This window comes from Danio aesculapii, chromosome 5 (genome assembly GCF_903798145.1).
Source record: "Danio aesculapii chromosome 5, fDanAes4.1, whole genome shotgun sequence".
NCBI classification, from domain to species: domain Eukaryota; kingdom Metazoa; phylum Chordata; class Actinopteri; order Cypriniformes; family Danionidae; genus Danio; species Danio aesculapii.
Genome location: NC_079439.1, coordinates 1,809,332 through 1,823,099, shown reverse-complemented (window position 1 = coordinate 1,823,099; position 13,768 = coordinate 1,809,332). Strand labels below are relative to the sequence as shown.

General features: G+C 39.5%; 1 protein-coding gene and 2 long non-coding RNA genes across 3 annotated transcripts; all 3 read left to right on the top strand.

The window, feature by feature from the left end:
* The first annotated feature begins 9 nt into the window (after positions 1 to 9).
* Positions 10 to 570, top strand: LOC130228774 (uncharacterized). The gene is made up of 3 exons (XR_008837806.1): positions 10 to 55; positions 174 to 267; positions 474 to 570. It is a non-coding gene; the product is annotated as an uncharacterized LOC130228774 (long non-coding RNA).
* A 3,383-nt stretch (positions 571 to 3,953) lies between these two features.
* Positions 3,954 to 8,540, top strand: LOC130228775 (uncharacterized). Its single transcript, XR_008837807.1, has 3 exons — positions 3,954 to 4,012; positions 6,746 to 6,826; positions 8,460 to 8,540. It is a non-coding gene; the product is annotated as an uncharacterized LOC130228775 (long non-coding RNA).
* A 212-nt stretch (positions 8,541 to 8,752) lies between these two features.
* On the top strand, positions 8,753 to 12,665 carry LOC130229892 (homeobox protein cut-like 1). Its single transcript, XM_056458912.1, has 4 exons — positions 8,753 to 8,873; positions 10,436 to 10,600; positions 10,911 to 11,139; positions 12,611 to 12,665. Exons 1-4 carry the CDS (start codon positions 8,753 to 8,755, stop codon positions 12,663 to 12,665), a joined length of 570 nt encoding a protein of 189 aa, XP_056314887.1.
* Positions 12,666 to 13,768: the final 1,103 nt, after the last annotated feature.

Genomic DNA, 13,768 nt, shown 5'->3' with positions numbered 1-13,768 from the left:
TGCAGCCCAGTGTCTGCAGAGGACAGAGAGGTGCATGATGGGATATGCAGAGCAGGTACACACACATTTATTTTTGGGAATTGTGGGGACATTCAAATTCAGCAGCAGCACAAACCCACCTGTTATCTTCAGTGACACTCGTGTGTGCGTGCTGTGTGTGTGGTGGTGTGTAGGAGGTCACAAGCAGAGATTTAAGCGAGAGCTGCAAAGGATGGGCTTCGACATGCACAGTGCCTGGAGAATCTCCAACATCAACAGCAACTACAGGTGACTGAAACACCTGACACACACACACACACACACACGATTTATGAGCTCGTTTTCTCATGGGGACCAAAAAATTAACACACAAATTCAAAATTTACTGGTATTGCTAAACTTGTGGGGACATTAGATCACCACCATAAGGAATACGAGGTGCATCATCACCTGACCTGTGTGTGTGTGTGTGTGTGTGTGTGTGTGTGTGTCAGGGTTTGTTCAAGTTACCCGGAGCAGATATTGGTGCCGGCTGCAGTCACTGATCAGCAGCTGGAGAACGTGGCGGCGTTCAGATCATGGAAGAGGATCCCGGCCGTCGTTTACAGGTCTTTATTTACACTGCATTTAATTAATGGACTCTTCTGGTTATATTAGGACAAAGTAAATGCTTTTATTTGGTTACTTTTTTAGCGACTAAAAGACTTCTTTCATGACCATGTGAAGTATCACTTATTCTTAAAAGACACCAGAAAGAGATATTGCTGAATTATTTAAGCACTTATACACTTTATTAGGTACACCTTACTAGTACCTGGTTGGACCCAAAGTGTCATTTAAATTCAATGTAATTAATGTTTAATTTGACCCAATGTTGGATTAAAACATTTATTCATTCATTTTTCTTTGCCTTTGTCCCTTATTTATCAGGGGTCGCCACAGTTGAATAAACTGTGAACTATTCAGGCATATGTTTTATGCAGCAGATGCCATTCCAGCTGCAACTCACACACACACACACATGCACTACGACCAATTTAGTTCATCAGTTCCCCTATAGCGCATGTGTTTGGACTGTGGGGGAAACAAGAGCACCTGGAGGAAACCCGCGCCAACATGGGGAGAACATGCAAACTCCACACAGAATTGCCAACTGACCCAGCCAGGACTCAAACCAGCGACCTTCTTGCTGTGAGGCCACAGTGCTAACCACTGAGCCACCGTGTTGTCCTGGATTAAAACAAACCCAGCCTTTTTAAGAGTGTACTGTAAATGTTTCTCAGTCGAACCAATTTGACCCAAAATATGAATTTGTATCATTAGTTATAATTTCAATATACATAGCAACCACGTGGCTGATGTTAGTTAATTGTCACATGACATGCAGATACACAAATATAATTTCCATATATGTGTAAATCACAAAAGGTGCAAATGCATTCTAAAAAGGTTGGGTTGTCATAACCCAACTTTGGGTCAAAAATTAAAATAGCCCAATGTTGTGTGTTAAATGCTTTGTTAAATTTAATGGACATTTTTAAGCCAACAGTTGGGTTTGTCCAAATATTGTACCCAACTTGGGGTTAAAAAAACTGTTTTTATGAGTGTGTTTTATTTTATGAGTGTGTTTTATTTTATGAGTGTGTTTTATTTAATCATAATTAGGGCCAGACGGAATCTGCCGACATTTTTTGCTATTTCTGCACAAAATTTTGGTAAAATCTGCGGATTTCTGCTGAATTATTTTGGGAGTGTCATAACTAAAACCTGAATATATTAAATAAAAAGTAATACCTTTTAACTTGTATTTAATGTTTACAATGCAAATCCAATTAGATTCACTTTATTCGGTAAACAAAGCAAGTCTCTCGTATAATATCTCTACTAAAAGACAGAAAATATTACTGTACAAACTGCATTGTACATAAATCATATGAATATTTTCATATTAGTCAAAATATTACTGTAGTTATATAAAAGCTGAATAAATACTTACACAAGTAAATATACAGACTCAATGTTGAGCTAAAAATCTGCAAAATTTTGCGCACGCAGATTCCGTGTGGGCCTAATCATAAATAATTATGTATTATCATAACAGACAAATTGTGTATTTATTTTATTTTATACAACAGTTCTGTCTGGTTCTCGAATTTGATTGGCTGATAGCCATGAGATATTAAAGCAAAATCAGCACTCATACCGCCTCTTCACCCTTGTGTACACTGAAAAAAGTGTTGCATTGAAAAAATTGAGCAATGATCAACCTAATTTGTTTGTTTAAATTCAGCCCAAATAAATTGTTTACAACCACTTAACGTAAAAAAATTGAGTAGTAATCCAAGGAATCATCTTAATAATTATCATCTTAAATAATTTTTTTCAGTGTATTACTCCGCTCACACTATAGGACTAAAAGGGACTAAACGACTCACTACAGTTGTTCAAATATTGCAGCTGTTGGACAACATCAGTTACTCTTGAGGCTTTTAAAGAGAGAATGTAGTTGTTTAGATTGTGACTATGCAGTTTATTTAGAAGGACAGTGCCGTTTTTAATATTTATGATGTTGGAGATTTAGCATGTGGTGACCGTCAGCCTGTTATTGAGCAGAGCAAAGACTGTTGCCACAAGATGGTAACAGAGACCGCATAATAAGCCTTTAGGTAAGAAAAACTCAGCGTAAATTTCAAATTACAGCTGATCAAATCATTATAAAACAGGTAGTAACAATCTGAGTCAAATATCTCTCTTTTATGTTGTAGTGTTGTATAAATACCATAGTAATTTGCTAGTGTTTGCTTTGGCTTTTCAGGATTAATTATTATGATCTCCTGATTGCAGCAGAGAAACACTGGGAAATCTCTGTAGACTGATGGCATTTCATGCTGTTCAGCCTTATAATCTTAAAATTGAGCAAAATCAGCTGTTCTGTCATCACTTAGACATTACGCTAGAGAATTATTCAAACACTAGCTGTACAGTGACGTTGGTGAATGAGCAGCGGTTTCTGCTGTTCTGACTTCAGATGTGAATGAACGACGGAAGAAAGTAGTTCCTCATTCAAAAGAGTTTTTTTAGGACTCTCTGTGCTTGATTTTCTTCTTTATGTACACGATTATGCCGGGGGGGGGAACTGTTTGTATAAAACCAATATCACATGAGTATCAGTGCCATATGGCTGTATTTCGTCACTGTTGAGACACTAGAGCCAGCGTACGCCTCCCACCAGTGCTGATATACAGCCCTATCACACTGCTGCTCGTGTAATATATTTCTCGTTTATTATTTTGCTTAGAACATTTCTCTTTTTCACTTATACTTTCTGAGATGTAACAAAAGTACAACAATATAATACAACACAATTGTTTTTAGATCTTTTCAATTGAAGTATTATTATTATTTATGTATTTTTTAGATTATTTTTAATCATTAGCCTCAACCCCAACTCTAAACAAATCCCTCTTTAAGCTGTCTTTCCCAGCATAAAAACAAATACAAATCTACACAAAACAATTACAAAAACATGGCTACGATGCGTTTAATCCAGTTGTACCTTGTGTATCTTTTTCCTCAGATGATGTGATTGAGGTGCAGGTCAAAACACCAGGACTTCCATCTCTCCTTTGGACAAGAGGAAGAGCTGAATGAATCCTTCTCCATCATCTCTGGCCATCCAATGAAAAACAGCAGATCATCATCATCATCATCTCCCGGGAGTCTTCAGATGGTCATTAAAGCAGATCCGGATTCTGATGTGTTTCGGGATTCTGATTGAGCAGGAGCTGGACACGCTGCAGGTCACGCAGGCAGGTCAAACAGGCTCTTCAGAGCAGGAAACATCGGCCAGCGGGCGTTCGGACACTATGTTCTGGGTCTTTCTCAGGGGTCCGTCAGTTGATATTCTGGCCCGACCCAAACCCTGGAGCAAACTGACCCAAGAGGAAAAGAGCCCTTTCCTGAGGGATGAAGCACTTCCTGTCTGATGAACAGGCCATGAGGACACTCAGCGAGATCCAGGAGACACTCAGAGGTCAGAGGAGGAGCGGATGGAGGGATGGATGCACAGATTGATTTATATGGTTTAATTGGATGGATGGGTTGTATGGATGGGCAGACGGATAGAAAACATTGATTGGATAGATGGGCAGATGGATAACTGGATGGATTGTTTCGATGTATGGATGGATGGGTTGATTGATTGGATGGGCAGATGGATGGAAGGATTGATTGGATGGATGAAGGGATGGATTGATGGATAGATGGAAAGACTTGATTGATTAGATGGGCAGATCGATGGATGGATGGTTGGATGGGCAGATGGATGGACAGATTGATTGGATGGTTTAATTTGATGGAGGGATGGATGGATGGATGGAGGGACTGATTGGATGGTTTAATTTGATGGCGGGATGGACAGTGGGATGAACAGATAGATTGAAGGATGAATGGATGGACTGATGGAGTATGAAACAGTTCGATGGTCAGATTGAATGGTATAATTGGATTGATGAATGGATGGATTGATGACTAAGAATGACAGATGAATGGAAGGATGGGCAGATTGATAACTGGATAGATTGGATGTTTTAATTGGATGGATTGTATGGATGGATGGATTGACTGATGGTTTATTAGATGGAGGATTGTATGGATGGCAGATGAATGGAAAGATTGGTTGGATGGATGAAGGGATGGATGGGCATATGGATAGATGGATGGATGGATGGATGGATGGATGGGTGGAAGGATGTATGGACGGACGGATGGGTGGATGGATGGATAGACTGATAGGATGAATAGGCAGATGATGGAGGGAAGGGCAGATTGATCGATTGATAGATTAATTGACTGGATTGGATGGATGGATGGGCAGATGGATATACTGAATTAGATGGTTAAATTGGATGAATGGATGGATCGATTGCTGGATGGACAGATTGATTGGAAGGATGAGCAGATGGACAACTGGAGGATGGCGGATTGATTGGATGTTGTAATTGAATGGATGGATTGTATGAATGGGCAAGATGGAGGGAAATATTGATTGGATGGATGAAGGGATGGGCTGAATAGACTTGATTTTTTGATGGAAGGATGGGCAGAGGATGGATGGATGGATGGGCAGATGGAATGGACAGATGTATTGGATAGTTTTAAATCGATGGATGGATGGATGGATGGAGGGACTGATTGGATGGTTTAATTTGATGGACGGAATGGACGGTTGGTGAACAGATAGTTAAAGGCTGAATGGATGGACTGCTAGAATGTATGAAAACAGTTCGATGGTCAGATTAAATGGTATAATTGGATTGATGAATGGATGGGCAGATTGATAACTGGATAGATTGGATGTTTTAATTGGATGGATGGATGGATGGATGGACTGAATGGTTTATTAGATGGATGGATTGTATGAATGGCAGATGGATGAAAGACTGATTGGATGGGTGAAGCGATGGATGGTCAAATGGTCAGATGAATGGATGGATGGTTTATTGCTGGATGGGCAGATAAATGGATGGATAGACTGATTGATAGGATGTATGGAGGGATGGGCAGATCAATCAGTTGATAGATTAATTGACTGGATGGATGGGGTGGGATGGACGAGCAGATGTGATATACTGATTAGATGATTAGATGGTTTAATTGGATGAATAGATGGACGATTGCTGGATGGACAGATTGATTGGAGGATGAGCAGATGGACAACTGAATGATGAATGGATTGGATTGATTGGATGTTGTATTTAGATTGGATGAATGGATAGATTGACTGGATGGTTTATTGGAAGAATGGATTGCATGGATGGGCAGATGGATGGAAAGATTGATTGGATGGATGAAGGGATAGATGGGCAGATGGATAACTGGATAGATGGATTGATTGGATGTTTAATTGGATGGATGGATGGATGGATGGATGGATGACTGGTTGATTGGATGGGCAAATTGATTGCATGGATGGATGGATTGATGGTCAAATGTATAGATGGATAGACTAATTGACTGGATGGATGGATAGACTGACTGATTGATTGGATGGATGGATGAATGGATGGATGGGCAGATGAATGGACAGATTGATTTAGATGGTTTAATTGGATTGGATGGACATTAGGATGAACAGTTAGATTGAAGGATGATTGGATGGACTGATGGATGGATTTATGGAAACAGATGGTTAAATGGATAAACCAAAATAATGGATGGATAGATGAGAAGTGGAGGATGGTAGATGGGTGGCTTAATTGGTAGACATTAATGTAAAAATGTATGGATTAATGGGTATACTGATGGATAATTGGACCAACTATTAATGCATAAATGAGTGGAGGGGTGGATATATGAATCAATGGATAAACAAAAGGATGGAAAATGGATATATTTGTGATTGGATGATAGATGGATGGATTAATGTAGAAATGGATAGCTAAATTCAGTAGATAGGAATTAATGGATGCATAGATGCGTGGAGGAATAGTGAATGTGTGGTCAAATAGATGGATAGATCAATACATTGATGGAAAAAGCAAACATATGGATGGAAGTAATTGATAGGTAAAGGTGTGGATGGATAGTGAACGCTACCAGTAGTGCTACCACTGAATATTTATACTTTAATTCACAATGTGTTTCCAACAAAATGCAGCATATACAGGATTTGCACATACGTGTTTTACGTATGTTTTACGTAGCAGCTTCTCTGTGTCATTGAGTCTGAGTGTGTGTGTGTGTGTGTTTTTTCTCATCTCTGAAGGTCTCGCTCCGTGTGTCCGTCCTGCAGAAGTCAGCTCAGATCAGGCCATCAGGAACATTCTGGATCAGAGTCGCCTGGAGAGTGAGTTCAGTCTCAGAGCACTGTGAATCTGCTTATTGCTCATTATTTACTGTCAGTCTAACACACCGACTACTGAGATTTAAACATTTAATGCACGTTGTTCCTTTTAAAGGTTTTTAATGTATGATGATGCTATATTATATTTATTCTGAACTGTCTGATTTTCAGATTTATATGTGAGCAAATTTGATAAATTCAAATCTGATTTATGCAAATTAACTGAACTTGTATAATATATTTAGTTATTTTAATACATCAAGTTAAATCAAAATCTGACCATTTTCAGCCACTTTGGAATGGTAGTCCTTCTTGAATGATGTCAGTTTGACAGATTGGGAAAAATATGCTTAGCCCGCCTCTTCAACCATTAGTTGGCTGCAAGTGAAAGATGAGAAGAGGATCACAAAAGTAAAACCCCCACCCCCTACTCAATATTCAGTTTCAGTTGGAAATATGCCATCATACTAAAGTAAACCCCGCCCCTACTTAATATTCTGATTAAGTTGGAAATACATCATCATACTGAAATAAAACCCCCACCCACTACTTAACATTCAGTTTCAATTGGAAATATGTCATTATACTGAAATAACCCCCCCTCCCCCACTCAATATTCAGATTTAGTTAGAAATACGTAATCATAATGAAATAAACCCCGCCTCCTTTTCAATATTCAGTTTCAGTTGCAAACACATAGTCATATTGAAACAAAACCCCGCCCCCTACTCAATATTCAGTTTCAGTTGGAAATATGCCATCATACGAAAAAGTAAACCACGCCCCTACTTAATATTCTGATTTAGTTGGAAATACATCGTCAAAACCCCACCCACTACTTAACATTCAGTTTCAATTGGAAATATGTCATTATACTGAAATAACCCCCCCTCCCCCATCAATATTCAGATTTAGTTAGAATACATCATCATACTGAAATAAACCCCACCTCCTATTCAATATTCAGTTTCAGTTGCAAATACGTGATCATACTAAAATAAAACCTCGCCCCCCTCCTCAATATTCAGATTTAGTTAGAAATACGTAATCATAATGAAATAAACCCCACCTCCTATTCAATATTCAGTTTTTAGTTGCAAACACATCATCATATTGAAACAAAACCCCGCCCCCTACTCAATATTCAGATTTAGTTAAAAATACGTAATCATAATGAAATAAACCCCGCCTCCTATTCAATATTCAGTTTCAGTTGGAAATACGTGATCATACTAAATAAAACCTCCCCCCTCCTCAATATTCAGATTTAGTTAGAAATACGTAATCATAATGAACATAAACCCCACCTCCTATCAATATTCGTTTAGTTGCAAACACATCATCATATTGAAACAAAACCCCGCCCCCTACTCAATATTCAGATTTAGTTAAAAATACGTAATCATAATGAAATAAACCCCGCTCCTATTCAATATTCAGTTTCAGTTGGAAATACGTGATCATACTAAAATAAAACCTCCCCCCTCCTCAATATTCATATTTAGTTAGAAATACGTAATCATACTGAAATAAACCCCTCCTCCTATTCAATATTCAGTTTCAGTTGCAAACACATCATCATATTGAAACAAAAACCCGCCCCTTACTTAATATTCAGTGTTGTGTGTTGTTTCAGTGCTGGATGAAGAGTTGCGATCGGTGCACAGCAGCAGCAGTAGCGACGCATCAGAAAACGCCATCAGAATCATCCTGCAGGGAGAGCAACAGCAGATGCATACCAACCAATCACCAATCACACTAGAGAACAAATACATTGTAGGACACTGGATCCCAGCGTTCAGACCCCAGCTGACTTTGTCCAGGGAATCATCCAGAAGGTCAAATATGAGATCGATGAAGACGTTCAACCCCCAGTTTCTCTGACGTCAATGAATCAGACTCTTCACGGATGGAGTGTTGAGAACAGAGATGCGGAGGAACAGTTTTTGCTCTTCTCCGACGATCAGCAGTCTGGATCTACAGAATCTGGAGCTTGACACGTTCAGCATCACACAGAGGGTCAAAAAAACACTCATAGTGCACAATATAGGTGAGACACAGCTTATTTATGATAATAACCTTGGTGTCATGTGATAAAGTTATGAATTGCTGTGAGATTACGTTATTAGTTAGAAAAACGTCATCATACTGAAATAAAACCCCACCCCCAATTTATTATTCTGTTCAGTTGGAAATACGTCATCATACTGAAAAAACCCGCCCCCTACTCAATATTCAGTTTCAGTTGGAAATACGCCATCATACTGAACTAAATCCCCGCCCCTACTCAATATCTAGTTTCAGTTGGAAATGCGTCATCGTACTGGAATAAAACTCCACCCCCTACTCAATATTCAGTTTCAGTTGCAAATAATCATCATACTGGAATAAAACCCCGCCCCCTACTCAATATTCAGTTTGAAATTCGTCACCATACTGAAATAACCCCCCCCCCACTCAATATCTAGTTTCAGTTGGAAATGCGTCATCATACTAAAATATAACCCTGCCCCCTACTCAATATTCATTTTAAGTTGGAATACACCAGCATACTAAAATAAAACCCCGCCCCCTACTCAATATTCAGTTTCAGTTGAAAATACGCCATCATACTGAACTAAAACCCTGCCCCCTATTCAATATTCAATTTAAAATGTCACCATTCTGAAATAAAACCCACCCCCTACTCAATATCTAGTTTCAGTTGGAAATGCATCATCATACTAAAATATAACCCCACCCCCTACTCAATATTCAGTTTCAGTTGCAAATACATCATCATACTGGAATAAAACCCCGCCCCCTACTCAATGTTCATTTCAAGTTGGAAATACACCAGCATACTAGAATAAAACCCCGCCCCCTACTCAATATTCAGTTTCAGTTGGAAATACACCAGCATACTAGAATAAAACCCCGCCCCCTACTCAATATTCATTTTAAGTTGGAAATACACCAGCATACTAGAATAAAACCCCGCCCCCTACTCAATATTCAGTTTCAGTTGAAAATACGCCATCATACTGAACTAAAACCTTGCCCCCTATTCAACATTCAATTTGAAATATGTCACCATTCTGGAATTAAACCCACCCCCTACTCAATATTTAGTTTCAGTTGGAAATGCGTCATTATACTGGAATAAAACTCTGTCCAATGAGATTGTGCTCTTTTTCAAATAAAGGCAGAGCTACAAATGCCTGTGTGTCAGCATAGTGGCAGATTCAAAAACAAGACTAATGTCCTATGCTAATGAGGGAGAGATGGTCACTAGTGGGCGGGCTTTCCCCCTCTGATGAGGCACACAAGGGAGAATGTGAATCAAAGTGTTTCTGCAGATTGTTTTATCAAGTCTGATTATTAAAAATACAACTAATTTATATTTACCATTAGAGCCTGGATATATTCACACACTGCTGACACCACAACTGGGTTTAAAACGCTTATGAAAGTGATTTTTGCATAATAGGTGCCCTTTAACTAATACAACCTTATTTTAAAGTGCTACCGTGTTTATTTGCTTTGCATTGTGGTCATTTTGTTGTGCAAATCTCAATGTCACTTAAAAACTCTTGCTGTTGTTCATCAGGTCAGCGTGTGTTCGGTGAGGAGGTTCTGGGTTAACACAAAGCTCTGTGTCTGAACTTCTATCTCATCCCAAACCCTGGACTAAACTCAGCCTGAAGGGAAAGGAGAACTTCATCCGGATGCATCTGTGGCTCCTAGACCCGCACAGTATCCAGAAGCTCAACGCCAAGAAGAAGAGCGACCAGAGAGGTCGGTGTGTGTCCAAGGCAATACAAAGAAAACACGTAGAAGTGAACACTACAAGACTCAGCAATGGATGTGTGTGTGTGAAAGTGAATATATAGTCCATGTAATCAGTGGTAATGAACTGCAGATGGGTGTGTGTGTGTAATTAGGAGGTGAACTGAAACTGGTGTGTGACTGCAGGGCATGACAGGTTATGTAGTTCGGTTCAGTGGCAGATGTGATGTAGAGTGACAGGGACACAGCATAAACAAATAAATGCGAACAAGAAATAATATAATACATAACGTTGCGCATGTGTGTGTGTTTGTTTCAGCTCGACTTAAGCGTGATTATCAGAGTGTGTGTGAGTCTCTGCAGTGCAGTGATGTGTGGCGTGTGGATGCCCTGAAGAGGCCACGCGTCGTGCTCAGTGTGCAGGAGAAGCAGACGCTGCTCTCCGCATATGAGCTGGAGCCGTATCCCTCACAAAACACCATCGACAGGCTGGCGGTGCAGCTCGGCCTTCAAACCAGCACTGTCAGCAACTGGTTCTACAACTACAGGTGGGAGACGAGTCTGAAATACTGTAAATAAGGGGCGGGGGTAATGATGTATTTCCTACTGAACAGAATATTGAGAAGGGGGTGGAGTTTTATTACAGTAGGATGATGTGTTTTCTACTTAAAGGAATATTGAGTAAGGGCAGTGTTTTATTTCAACATGATGATGTATTTCCAATTGCAGCGGAATATTAAGTAGGGGGTGGGGTTTTCAAAATGATGACGTATTTCCAGCTGAAACTGAATATTAAGTAGGGGGTGGGGTTTTCAAAATGATGACGTATTTCCAGCTGAAACTGAATATTAAGTAGAGGGCAGAGTTTTATTTCAGTATAATGACGTATTTCCAACTGAGACTGACTATTGAGTTGGGGGCGGGGTTTCATTACAGTATGATGATGTATTTCTAACTGAGATTGGTTAGGGGGCGGGGTTTTTATTCAAGTATGATGATATATTTCCAGCTGAAACTGAATACTGAGTAGGGGGCGGGGTTTTATTTCAGTATAAAGACGTATTTTCAACTGAGACTGAATATTGAGTATAGGGCGGGATTTTATTACAGTATGATGATGTATTTCTAACTGAGATGAGTAGGGGGCGGGGTTTTATTACAGTATGATGATGTATTTCTAACTGAGATTGAGTAGGGGCGGGATTTTATTCCAGTATGATGATGTATTTCCAGCTGAAACTGAATATTGAGTAGGGGACGGGGTTTTATTTCAGTATAAAGACATATTTGAAACTGAAACTGAATATTGAGTAGGAGCGGGGTTTTATTACAGTATGATGATATTTTACCATGTGAATATTGAGTAGGGGGCGGGGTCTTATTTTAGTATGATGACGTATTTCCAATTGAAACTGAATATTGAGTAGTGGGCGGGGTTGATTTCAGTGATGACGTATTTCTAACTGAAACAGAATATTGAGTAGGGGGGCGGGGGTATTTATTTCAGTATGATGATGTATTTCCAACTGAAACTAATTATTGAGTGGGGGTGGGATTTATTCCAGTGTGATGATGTATTTCCAAGTGAAACTGAATATTGAGTAGGGGTAGGGTTTTATTTCAGTGTGCTGACGTATTTCCAACTGAAACTGAATATTGAGTAGGGGTAGGGTTTTATTTCAGTGTGCTGACGTATTTCCAACTGAAACTGAATATTGAGTTGGGGGCGGAGTTTTATTTCTGTATGATGACGTATTTCCAACTAAAATGGAATAATGAGTAGGGCGCGAGGCTTTCATTTGGTAATGTAAGAGGGGTGTGGCTAAAAGAATATTGTGTCTGAAGTATGTTGATTGAAGATAAAGACAAAGCAAATTACCATAAAGAAATGCACAGATTAATTGTTCCCCTTAAGAACATTGTAAATTTTGATTTCACACAGACCTTAAACAATAAAAGAATCACAAATAATCAAAGAGCTATAAGTGTAATCCACAAACCTTTTTTTTCTGTTAACAGGTCTAGGATCAGACGAGATGGTTTTTGTGAAACCAACACAGGTCAGCAGATCTGAGAGTCCGGCTGGTTTGAGTCTGCTTTTCACTGGCTTCAGCTGCGGTCAAAACAGGAGCCCAGAGATCCCGAAGCAGACGAACACACACAGACGGACACGTTTCTGTTGGCATTCAGTCATTTATGAGACTAAAAGAAGAGAAAGAGGAAGATCTAAACTCATTCTGCTCATCGTTCTGAACTCATCACCTCGCAGGACACTTAACCTTCATATTTCGCCCTCTTTTTTTGTTGTTAATAATTTATTTCATGTGTTGAACTTAACTCTAAATGGCCCAAATGTCTATATTTTTAGTATGGCTGAATAATAAGTGTTGATTTGTCATATAACTAATGTAAGTTCATTTATATCCAGCTTAGTCTGGAGATTAAAAAAAGCAAACGATTACTTCAAAAATAAAAGTCCCATTTGAAATTTATACTGTTATCTGTAATTGTTCTTATTGTGATGTTGATGAAATAAATATGGGCAACACGGTGGTGCAGTGGGTTGCGTTATTGCCTTACAGCAAGTAGGTCTCTGGTTCAAGCCTCGGCTGGGTCAGTTGGCATTTCTTTGTGGAGTTTGCATGTTCACCCCGTGTTCGCATGGGTTTCCTCTGGGAGCTGCGATTTCCCCCACAAGTCCAAAGACATGTGGTACAGGTGAATTGGGTAAGCTAAAATTGTCAGTAGTGTATGTGTGTGAATGAGAATGTATGGGTGTTTTCCAGTGATGGGTTGTGGCTGGAAGGGCATCCGCTGTGTAAAACATATGCTGAATAAGTTGGCGGTTCATTCCGCTGTGTCAACCCCTGATTAATAAAGGGACTAAGCCAAAAAGAAAATGAATGAAGGAATGAAATAAATACATTTACAATTTTTCGCCAGTTTAGTTCATCAATTCCCCTATAGCGCATGTGTTTGGACTGTGGGGGAAACCGGAGCACCCGGAGGAAACCCACACCAACACGGGGAGAACATGCAAACTCCACACAGAAATGCCAACTGACCCAGCCAGGACTCGAACCAGCGACCTTCTTGCTGTGAGGCAACAGTGCTAACCACTGAGACACCGTGTCGCCCTATTTGTTTTTTCATTCATTCATTCATTTTCTTTTCAGC

Bases quoted from the DNA above. Each gene is read 5' to 3' on its own strand.
- LOC130229892 (XM_056458912.1), top strand. From the start codon at position 8,753: ATGCGGAGGAACAGTTTTTGCTCTTCTCCGACGATCAGCAGTCTGGAT. The intron at 10,601-10,910 runs GTCGGTGTGTGT...TGTTTGTTTCAG, and splicing joins GAAGAAGAGCGACCAGAGAG to CTCGACTTAAGCGTGATTAT. The intron at 11,140-12,610 runs GTGGGAGACGAG...TTCTGTTAACAG, and splicing joins AACTGGTTCTACAACTACAG to GTCTAGGATCAGACGAGATG.